Raw genomic sequence first — 12,251 nt, 5'->3', positions numbered from 1 at the left:
AAATACTCTGGTTGTATTCGGCATGTGACCAACATTTGATTTGACAATCTCCTTCCTGATTAAAAAGATTTCCTTGCGCAAACAATCTGTTCCATGGGCAAGGATAAGCAAACAGATAAAACAGCATGTGAAAGGCATAAACAGCCAGGGATATCTTTGCTCATCACTTTTCCTACAGAAACTCAGATCTATGATGCATCAAGCAAGCCTAGGGCTACTTGGCCTACTTACAAACTATTGCCTAAGTATACATTCAGAGACCATTTGCGCAAGAGTTGTGCAGTGCAGCCAGCTTAAAATGTCAACCAAGCTAAACAGTGACCAGCAGCCATTTTCCATCCAATCCCACAATACATGTACTCTAGTAGGAATAGACAGTAGAACACACTACAACCTGTTGCTACACAGACAGACAGCATCATTCCTCACTATTTGTCAGCCTAGGGAGCCGCAGATTATCGCCAAACCTGGTCACTGAAATATTCCCCAAATACCCCTCACTATGACTTTTAGGCCAGGCATACAACAGCATTGCCCCCTTATAATTACTGTCTGTGGTATGTAGGTCTGACCCTATTTAGTCGACTGTTCGGTCAATATGCTGTTCTTTAATCAAGCAGTAGCAAGATATTTAAATATACAGTGCCTGGCAAAAGTATTCATCCCCCTTTGCGTTTTTCCTATTTTGTTGCATTACAACCTGTAATTGAAATGTATTTCATGTAATGGACATACAGAAAATAGTCCAAATTGGTGAAGTGAACTGAAAAAAATAACTTACTGGAAAAATGGTGGTGCATATGTATTCACCCCCTTTGCTATGAAGCACCTAAATAAGATCTGGTGCAACCAATTACCTTCAGAAGTCACATAATTAGATTGCACACAGGTGGACTTTATTTAAGTGTCACATGATCTTGGTATATTTACACACACATGTCCTGAAAGGCCCCAGAGTCTGCAACACCACTAAGCAAGTGGCACCATGAAGACCAAGGAGCTCTCCAAACAGGTCAGGGACAAAGTTGTGGAGAAGAAACTTTGAACATCCCAAAGAGCACCATTAAATCCATTATTTAAAAAATGGAAAGAACATGGAGGGCCGCCCACCAAGAGAGGGCCGCCCACCAAAACTCACAGATCAGGCAAGGAGGGCATTAATCAGAGAGGCAACAAAGAGACCAAAGATAACCCTGAAGGAGCTGCAAAGCTCCACAGCGGAGATTGGAGTATCTGTCCATAGGACCACTATAAGCCGTACACTCCACAGAGCTGCGCTTTATGGAAGAGTGGCCAGAAAAAAGCCATTGCTTAAAAATACATATTTAGTGTTTGCCAAAAGGCATGTGGGAGACTCCCCAAACATGGAAGAAGGTACTCTGGTCAGATGAGACTACAACTGAGCTTTTTGGCCATCAAGGAAAATGCCATGTCTGGCGCAAACCAAACACCTCTCATGACCCCGAGAACACCACCCCCACAGTGAAGCATGGTGGTGGCAGCATCATGCTGTGGGGATGTTTTTCATCAGCAGGGACTGGGAAACTGGTCAGAATTGAAGGAATGATGGATGCCGCTAAATACATGGAAATTCTTGAGGGAAACCTGTTTCAGTCTTCCAGAGATTTGAGACTGGGACGGAGGTTCACCTTCCAGCAGGACAATTCCCCGAAGCATACTGCTAAAGCAACACTCGAGTGGTTTCAGGGGAAACATTTAAATGTCTTGGAATGGCCTAGTCAAAGCCCAGACCTCAATCCAATTGAGAATATGTGGTATGACTTAATGATTGCTGTACACCAGTGGAACCCATCCAACTTGAAGGAGCTGGAGCAGTTTTGCCTTGAAGAATGGGAAAAAATCACAGTGGCTAGATGTGCCAAGTTTAGAGAGACATACCCAAAGAGACTTGCAGCTGTAATTGCTGCAAAACGTGGCTCTAAAAAGTATTGACTTTGGGGGGGTGAATAGTTATGCACGCTCAAGTTCTGTTTGTCTTATTTCTTGGGGTTTTTTCCACACAAAAAAATATTTTGCATCTTCAAAGTGGTAGGCATGTTGTGTAAATCAAGTGATACAACCCCCCCAAAAAATCAATTTTAATTCCAGGTTGTAAGCCAACAAAATAGGAAAAAATGCCAAGGGGGGTGAATACCGTCGCAAGCCACTAATATATATATATATATATATATATATATATATATCTCATGGTGTACAAGACACCTGTCTGATTGGCCTGATTCATTGTAGAGGCCGTGGGGATGGCACAGTCCATCAGTCTAAGACATTTGCTCCTGAAATTGTATATGGTGAACAATGGTGCAACACTAATAAAAATAATATTTTATAATAAATGCGCCTTTTCCCTCGTTGGATAGCAGTCGCTGTCCACGGTTCTGAAACATCAGTGCGCTGTTGAATTGGCGCCTTTTCCTAGACCATGTTGCTAAGTGCATAATAGCAAAGTCAACCAGCATATTGGTGTTGAGAACAACGCCTGAGGCAGCAGCAGAATGAGGAGATGAGAAAACAGCCCTTGCCTTAATGTCTAAGAAAAGTGAGGAGAGAGGAAATCGTAACTTAAATTAGGTCTATAATCAATAGCCTGTTAAATGTCCCTGGCTTTATAGATCATCAATACATGTACAGAAATGACAGATCCTGCTTCTGTTACCTGTTTGAGTGTTTGTTAAATAGCCTACTGATTCCGTGAGCACCAAGTCTCACGCAACATGTCGAGTAAACAATCACAAATTCTGCTGTTTTTAATCTTTGCTTTCCTGTAATAACAGTTTTACACTTTGTTTGAACATCCTCTGGTATTATTTATCAATTATTGTTTACACTGTTCCAAAATTGTCAGAAATTATTTTTATTAATAATTCTCCCTTTTCTTGATCTCCTTACTGTTATTATTACTATAATAATAAATAATACCATTATCATTAATAGGCCTAGTATACAATGCATTCGGAAAGTATTCAGACCCCCTGACGTTTTCCACATTGTTACGTTACAGACTTATTCTAAAAATGGATTGGGGAGTTCTCCCCTCAATCTACACACAAAGCCCATAATGACAAAGCAACAGATGTATTAAGAATAAAAAATGGAAATATCACATTTACATAAGTATTCAGACCCTTTACTCAGTACTTTGTTGAAGCACCTTTGGCAGCGATTACATCATCGAGTCTTCTTGGGTATGACGCTACAAGCTTGGCACACCTGTATTTGGGGAGAATCTCCTATTCTTCTCTGCAGATCCTCTCAAGCTCTGTCAGGTTGGATGGGAAGCGTTGCTGCACAGCTATTTTCATGTATCTCCAGAGATGTTCAATCAGGATCAAGTCCGGGCTCTGGCTGAGCTACTCAAGGACATTCAGAGACTTGTCCCGAAAGCCACTCCTGCATGGTCTTGGCTGTGTGCTTAGGGTTGTTGTCCTGTTGGAAGGTGAACCGTCACCCCAGTCTGAGGTCCTGAGCAGGTTTTTATCAAGGATCTCTGTACTTTGCTCCGTTCATCTTCCCCTCGATCCTGACTAGTCTTCCAGTCCCTGCCGCTGAAAAAAATCCCCACAGCATGATGCTGCCACCACCATGCTTCACAGTAGGGATGGTACCAGGTTGCCTCCAGATGTGACGCTTGGCATTCAGGCCAAATAGTTCAATCTTGTTTCTCATGGTCTGAGAGTCCTTTAGGTGCCTTTTGGCAAACTCCAAGCGGGCTATCATTTGCCTTTTACTGAAGAGTGGCTTCCTTCTGGCCACTCTACCATAAAGACCTGATTGGTGGAGTGCTGCAGAGATGGTTGTCTTTCTGGAAGGTTCTCCCATCTCCACAGAGGAACTCTACAGCTCTGTCAGAGTGACCATTGGGTTCTTTGTCACCTCCCTGACCAAGACCCTTCTCCCCCGATTGCTCAGTTTGGCCGGGCGACCAGCTCTAGGAAGAGTCTTGGTGGTTCCAAACTTCTTCCATTTAAGAATGATGAGGTCAGTGTTCTTGGGGACCTTCAATGCTGCAGAAATGTTTTGGTACCCTTCCCTAGTTCTGTGCCTCGACACAATCCTGTCTCGGAGCTCTACGGACAATTCCTTCGACCTAATGGCTTGGTTTTTGCTCAGACATGCACTGTCAACTGTGGGACCTTATATAGACAGGTGTGTACCTTTCTAAATCATATCCAATCAATTGAATTTACCACAGGTGGACTAAAATCAAGATGTAGAAACATCAAGGATGATCAATGGAAACAGGATGCACCTGAGCTCAATTTTGAGTTTCATAGTAAAGGGTCTGAATACTTATTTTTAATAAATTAGCAAACATTCCTGAAAACCCATAATGACAAATTAAAAACAGGTTATTGTGTGTAGATTGATGAGGAAAAACAATTTAAATCAATTTTAGAATAAGGCTGTAACGTAACAAAATGTGGAAAAAGTCAAGTGGTCTGAATATTTTCAGAATGCACTGTAGCAGCCTTGTATAACCACCATCGAGTTGTAGGCCTAAGAGCACATCCTGTTTCGTCTTAATACTGTAACTTACTTAGGCCTATATTTCAAAACTTCTACAGGCTACTGTATCAATCATTCATTGGTTAATGTCATCACGAAGCATAGGAGTCATTCATGATTTGAAACGCAATCAAGCATTTTAGTTTTAAAATAAAGCAAGCCTTGAATAATTAGCTTAAACAATAAATAAACCGTTCCATTTCAGATATTCCATTCACGAATGAATGCCACTGTTTTTAGTCTTTGCTGTAATAAAGGCTTAACAAAAAAAAATTACAGACTCTGGTATGCTTATACTTTATTTAGTTTTGTTTACATTGTACCAAACTGTCAGAAAAATGACATTGTAATCTATACAGCACGTGTTTGGCACACACAATATGCACGCAGCGCTTGCGCCATACCTTCTTTATCTTGATCGCCAGTATTTTCCACAACTAGTATTAGACTAGCTTGAAATGTCCTGATTCATGTTACCATACTAGAACACAATTAGTTTACATGTATAAGGTATGTATATGTTGGGGTCAATGAAGGGTAGATGGGACTAGGTATATGGAAAGTTACTGAGAGGGGAAGCTTCATATTCTGTTCGATATTTCTGAGAAGAGAAGTGAAAGGCAATTGTTAGTCTCTGATAAAGCAGGCAGGCTGCGGAACTAGGGAGGAGTGAGGAATGCGTCTCGAGGTCAAATCAACAGATGAAGTGAGAAGAAACCTCTGGGAGAGGGGCCAGAGACGCCCACCACAATGTCTCTCCTACTGTAGTACTATCTCACACATACTAAAACCTTAGTGGACGTGGAATGTAACAGGCAGGGCTGTGAGTACACCAGTGAGAGGAACCAATTAAATTCCTGCCTACCAACAGATGTATTGGTTGTCTAGATGTGTAAGGAGTTGACCACGCCTATTAAAAGGTTATATATATATATATGCTTGTGTAATCATGCCTCGTCTTTGCAGCTGTATGACCCAGTGGGTGAATAAACTTGGTTTGAGCTTTTTCTAGTTGTCGGTCTGAGTTTACTCAGTTTGTTCAGAACCTAACTAGTCATATTTATTCCATACATCTGACTTTCCCTTTACCACTTGAGCAACCTATAAATATTCCCCCGTTTCGAGTTTGTCACATCCTCTGCATCCATTTTGATGTTAGATGTTCAGAGTTTGTTATAACCAATTTATTGATGTGATTATGCTATGCTATGCTATAGGCACGGCCTTGCCCGCTCATTAGGCAGGGTTAGGCGGCCACCTATGGTGGCAGATTGACGAGGGCGGCATTTTCTGAGCTAAACTGACCAAGATGCACCAACAACAACACATAACACCTCACATAATTCTGCCCAAAACCAATGACAATCTCTCTCAACAAGTGGCATATGGGCTTTTTAGGTGAGCGCTGATGCCACCCTTTGATAAGCAGTGCCCACTTTGTCAAAGGAACAAAATATTTTGCTTGTCCATTCCCAGCGTGCCTCTCCAGGTTGGTGTTGGAGAGACGCATCTCTGCAGCGCTCCACCAATGTTCTGTCAAAAAGTGTCTAACATAAATCATGTAGTAGATAAACGATATGGTAGAAAGAGTATGTGGCCTTTTCTGTAGCCTACAGGCTGGAGATAAAATTTATGACAATGTAATGAGACAGACACTTTTTACATCATGCAGGTTTGTCCGATCAAATAGCCGAACCTAAATGGTGCTCAATCAAATAAAAAAAATGAGCTGTTATGTTAACAAAGCAACATATCCTAAAAACAGGACAGGTCAAAGTAAAATGGACAATCAACATTTTTTGACAAGCTGATCATAACAAAAAACTTCAGTTTTTCCTGCTGTGTAAACAAATTGCAAATAGGCTCACAATAACTCCTGATAAAGTTGGGTAGCTGATATTCAGAGGAAAAAACGATTAGTCACAGGAGTCAGGACTAATAAAGCCAATGCAATGGCCTGTTTTACAAAACGGTGGGCCTACCACATGGATGGGCATTCATAAAAATCCATTGCAGGCCGACATGGTAGGCTGCAACCTAGTAAGCATGGAAGTTGGTTTTTTTTACCTGTCTGGAAGTCGTTTTTTTGGCATTTTACAAACGGTAGGCTTACCACATAGATGGGCATTCATAAAATTCAATTTCAGGCAACGCTGTAGGCTACACCTCAGTAAGCACGGACCGACGCAGACGTCTTTTGGACGTCCTTTTTTTGGTGCAGTTCCGGACCGGCCATGATTGCCACATCCATGGACATTGGTTCAGATTTGGACCAGACCAAACATCAATCATAGACGTCTAGGTTTCGTTCAGATTTTGTCCGGTCTGGAACCGCCTTGAGTTGGTCCAAACATTCCTTATTTTCAACTTTCATTCAGAACAAAAATGAGCCTGATCTCGCCTTAGGCAGCAGAACGGCAAAGACCGGCCCTGGCTATAGGTCAGGCCCTATTGTGCCCCACTTGGACAGGATTAGTTTTACTGGGGGAGGTCGGGTAATGTAATTGTGCACGAGCTTAAAACACCACATCTGTAATTTTAGTCCCGTCCGAATCTGCCATGTAAGTAATTTTTACATGGCAGGAGAGTAACAATTTCAGGCAGAATAACCTACAGTTTTTTGGCAAACTCCAATGCCCTCTGATAATACTAGTCCCGTGCGAATCGACATCCCTGTGTTTTGAGAGAAATGTTTGAGTTTGACAGGTGTTGCTCGCGGTTTGCGCAAGAAAACAATAACTGAATCGATAAATGTAACTAAGTGCTGCCCATACCCTAAATATGAATGGCCTACATGTAGCCTAGCAACTTTCACAGTGACTAATGTTGGGATCTATTTTCTTATAACTAGATGTGATGCCTAGCTTAGAAAGAATACATTAATGATTAAACATAATAGGTTTGTGCTGTACTGATATAGATTGTTTAACATAACAAGCTGTGATTAATGTTAGGAACCGTTAGGGGGTAGGCTGAGACAGACTTGTGACTCACATACACACTGCCTCTTTGTTAAACCGCTCAAGGACATGTGTTCTGCTACAATGAAGAAGAACAAACTATGTCTGAGGTTGCTGACTCGAGACAAGTTGTAAAGATAACTACTAATGCCCGACAACAATGAAGCACCAAGGGGCTGGGACCAGCCTGTGCCCCATCGATAGGTTGGGTAAGTTTAAACCACACCCAGCCTCTACTCTGACAGGCCCAGCAGGGAGTGGGAACTATCTCTGTCAGAGTATTTAAAGAAGAACTTATAACAATGGCTCAGTTCTCTGACTGCCCTGCGTGGTTTTTCAGTGGGCCCGTATATACGAACATCATATTGACCATTCAAGTGTTTGCATTAATTAAAATACTAGTCTATTTTAGAAGACGTGCATTGACCTCTTTTTGTTCCTATACCAGATTTAAATTGACGCAACTTAACACTAATTTGTTGATATGTTTTATGCGTATGAATGGAATATTGCCAAATGCATCCCTTGCCGTTAATAGATCGCAAAGCAGCAGCATACAACTGACCTAAACGTTCGGAAATGATAAGTTAGCTTTCTCATCCATAGCCTTAAAATGCATCTCAAGGCTGGGGGGCATTTAGGATGTACTGCGGATCGCTAAAATATCCTAATGATTATGATCACACTTCCTCAATTGAAATATTATAGCGACACTATAGGAAATAGAATGGTTTGGAATGGTTTAGAAACAAGCTTGAGTTATCAGTGTGGCCCTATCACCTGGACATGTTGAAATACTGCATCTTCACGCCTAGAATAAAAACCTCCAGGCTTGCGTCATAACTGTCAATATATTGGGGGAAAATAAAGAATTACAGGGGGCAGTTTGGAAGAAACTAATCCTGTCCTCCGGAATAATGGACATTCTGGAGTAATAATTATATAACCAACGTTCTCTTGTAATACTAGTCCATGCGAACAGGTCTTTGGTCACGTGTATGCGATGCATACATGTCACGTAAAGCGAGCGAGGGTTGAGGGAATATTTTTCCTAAACAAATGAGGGATTTTGAAAACAGAACTTTTCAGTCAGAAATGGCTGTAATTATGTTTCAGCAACACGGAGAGCGCGATAAACACTTTAATGTTCTGTGGTGGTCGCTGCAGCAGGGGGGAGAGAGAGACAACGGGTGCTAGTCACAGTCTTTTATTTACTTATTACACACAGCACAACCAAATAAAATTGCTGGTCGGACTTCCTCTAGTCATTTGTGTGTCTTAATTATTTAATCAAACCGTGTGCTTAAAGCATCAGACAAGCTCAGTGTATATAGTTGATTTGATTCAAACATATAGGATGGGTCAATATTTTTTTAAATACACATTTTAAAATATAGACCAATCGATTGGTCGAAAGAACAGAAGACTCTTGGTCGACCAAGATTATTTTTAGTCTGGGACAGCCCTAGTGGTACGTAAATCTGCCATTTGGAGGCAAGTGAAATCAAAACATTCTTGCTGTTTTATTAGCTAAGCTAGACTGAACGCAATTGCAAAGAACTGAGAGAAAAATGTATAGGAGCACTTGTCTTTCAGGCTTATGTTCTCAGAGCAGATGGTGAAATCAAATGGCTAATATTGTCAAGTCCAGTACAACAGCGCCAACATCTACACCCTCTCTGAGTCACACATGACAACGCAGACACACCCAGTCCCAAAGAACAAACCAGTGGCTCTGCGACACACACATATCCGCTTTGGACTTCTCTTTTTCAGTAAGGGGAACATTGCCAAATAAATGTGGAGAGGTTCCATAATACTATATAAACCCTGCTCAGAATGAGAGCTGTAATCTCTATGAATAAAATCTTAATTCAACTACCCTAAATCGTGATATTTATTTTGTTAGGCCAAAATGTTAGCCGAAACCACCTTGGGCTACAGTTCCTCAAATTACATTTCAAATCAACATTAACATTTGAGAAAGTTATGCATGCAAGTCCTACCAGTGTGATTTGTTGAAACAAGCCCTTGATCAGAGCAAAAAGCACTAGGGTATTTGACACAAAAAAGCAAATGTATGCTCACCGTCCACTAAACCAGTGGTTCCCAAACAGTGGGGCTGCAAAATTCTCTCAACCAACAAGAGGGATGTGCACAGTTTGTCTCATGAACAGTGGTTGTGCCCATAGAAATAATAGACGTGAAACGGGCACGGGCTGTTCCTCAATACTGGAAGGGGGCCCCCCCCAAGTGAAAATGTTTTGGAACCCCCTAAAAGGAAAGTTGCTATAGAAATCATTCAGGACATCCCTCTTTCAGGACCTTGAGACGGGTAGCACTGCATGCACACTCACCTGTGAGAGTAGGTATAGCCAGTGTTCCCTCGAGGTGGGGCGCGTGAGTTCACTTTTGAATGGTCCATGCCTGTTCAGCCTCCAATTTCTCAGTAATGAGACTGCAAGAGCCAAACCATGAGACTTTACAACCCAGTAGTACATATTCACCCCATCAACCCCCACAGTATTGTTCAGTCGTTCTCTCTGCAGTCTGCACCAGTAAAGGGGTCAGTTTTGGCTTCCTGTATTCAGTTGACCTGTCAAACTATTTTTAACTTGAACCCTGGTCTCCTGTTTTTCTTGCTGCATTATCTCCCAAATCCAGACCTCCATGATTTTACTACACTGAAATACTAAAGGGCTGCACTGCACATATAGCCACACACACAGAAGTTTGAGTAAAGGCTGCCTGCCACTGACTGACTTTGCATTAATTCAAACAATAAGACGAGCTCTTAACTGTATGGAAGGTAGCAGTTAAATGAGTATAAATAATGCTTTTAACTGCTCACACCAAAACCAATTTCTGCTTAATAAATTGCCTCAAAAGACACCCAGAAACTAGATATTTTGCTGCATCATGAGAGGGTCCCTTTTCTAATGGCACTTAAGTATAGGGCTGTGCAATTGTTTACCCAAGTCACACCCAGACACAGAGTGATGCCAGAGGGCTGGGCGGGATCTGTACTACTCAGAACCACAGACAGCCGGGGGCCATGAGTTGTCGAGAAATACATAGTAAAAACACAAAGACCTATTTTAAAGATGTAATAAGCAATCCTCATCTGTACACTTACACATAAACATCTTTCCTCTCTCTATACAAAATAACAATGAGAATATTTGTAGCCCACCCCAAAAAAATTTAAAAAATGTTTTATCGTCACATACACTGGATAATGCAGTGAAATGTGTTGTTACAGGGTCAGCAATAGTAGTACGGCGCCCCTGGAGCAAATTAGGGTTAATTAAGTGCCTTGATTTTTTGCACCCTGTCGGCTCGGGTATTCGAACCAAATACCTTTCGGTTACTGGCTCTAACCGCTAGACTACCTGCCGCCCAGGTAGGTAACCTGTATGGCTATGAATTAAATAAACAACTATTCTGAACTGTCACCATTTTTAAACTAGCCTAACTTCCAGTCACATCACACATGTAGTAAAAACAAAGAAAGCTGTCAGACCGAATTTAGACAAGAAAGTATCAGTGAGGTTCACAAACAGAGTGTACAGACCGAGTATGAAGTATAGAGTAGCCTAGTTATCAAGCAACTCTCACCATGTTGATATTCAAATACATAATTAACTTGCCTTTTGTGAATACAACTTGTAAATCCACAGAATAAGATCAGGAGAGCTGCAGCGAAAATGAGCTGACTTCATGCCGCATACAGACGCGTGAGTCACCGTGTAGACCAGCCAGTGGGCGTGGGTGAACTGCTCAGCCTCAAACTACCCAATATAAACAGTATCCCTCAAAGTGTGGGCACTTTGCAGTACGTACAAGAGTAGTCAGCTATCAGCTGTAAGAAATTTAAATAAAATAACAAAAAATATCCCTAGTCATTACAAAATCACAATTCCAAAATGGCTTCCCCCAACAAAGCGGGAGAAACAACTGGTCGTTGCTCCTACTAGTACTAGTGTTGCTTGTTCTCTCATCCAGAATGTGCTACCCATGTACACACCGGTGTCTGGTACGCAATCACATATCATCTTTGTAAATTGTACAGGCAGGCAGAATGTCAAATGTCACTTCAGTAGCCTTTTCAAACTTGAACCAATCAGTGCACGGTTCAAAGGAGGCTGGGAGCATCACGTCCAATGGCAATTTGCAGTGGGCGGGATCCCGCGAAAAATGAACTGTCAAACTTTCCAACGTGACTTTGTATTGGGATAAATGTAGCGGCTTGCCAAAGTAGTTAATATTATATACTGTGCATGGATGTGTCCACTTACCTTAATGTCAATGTAGCTAGGTGATTTATATATACGGGTAAATGTTGCCACACGATGGACGCGCTGCTAGCTATATATCGTTGACAGCTGACCGGTTAGCTAACGTTAGTTCGCTCTTGTTGCAGTTTGACAGTAAAGGTTTCTTGGCAAGCGCTCCAAAACCGTCCAAATACAACTAATCTCTGAATCCTTACAAACACAAATAACATTTCATTTACACAGGACTCTCACAATAACCATGATAAAACCCGAACGAAAATGAAATATCACACGAGTATCGACGACAGTTCTCTACTTCGCGGTCAACGGTGACGTAGACCTATATCTTCTTCTTCTGTTTTATGCCGGCGGTAAACAAACTTCACTGGTGCTTTACCCGCCGCCTGTGGACTGGAGTTGAGCAGAGGGGGCAATACGACTTTCACTTTCTTATCACTGACAAAGGATTTTTATGTTATTTAAACTCTCT

The 12,251-nt window shown here is 41.6% G+C and overlaps 1 protein-coding gene across 9 annotated transcripts in view; it reads right to left on the bottom strand.

The window, feature by feature from the left end:
- The window catches only part of LOC121547056 (SUN domain-containing protein 1), a 28,130-nt gene extending 16,027 nt beyond the window's left edge, over positions 1-12,103 (bottom strand). For 2 of the 9 annotated variants that reach the window (XM_041858144.2, XM_041858147.2), the window contains exons 1-2: positions 11,135-11,557; positions 9,842-9,942 (exon numbers count right to left, since the gene is read on the bottom strand). In XM_041858144.2, coding sequence (XP_041714078.1) covers positions 9,842-9,909 — 68 coding nt within the window. In that variant the 5' untranslated portion in view covers positions 9,910-9,942; positions 11,135-11,557. Of the gene's footprint in view, positions 1-9,841; positions 9,943-10,335; positions 10,399-11,134; positions 11,558-11,782 lie in introns of those variants that run through there. The other 7 variants (XM_041858149.2, XM_041858148.2, XM_041858145.2 and 4 more) reach the window with 6 other exon arrangements.
- Between the last annotated feature and the right edge of the window lie 148 nt (positions 12,104-12,251).

The sequence above is a fragment of the Coregonus clupeaformis genome, chromosome 31, assembly GCF_020615455.1.
Source record: "Coregonus clupeaformis isolate EN_2021a chromosome 31, ASM2061545v1, whole genome shotgun sequence".
In the NCBI taxonomy this organism is placed as follows: domain Eukaryota; kingdom Metazoa; phylum Chordata; class Actinopteri; order Salmoniformes; family Salmonidae; genus Coregonus; species Coregonus clupeaformis.
The sequence above is the reverse complement of the archived record's forward strand: the minus strand, read 5'-3'. Positions and strand labels throughout refer to the sequence as shown.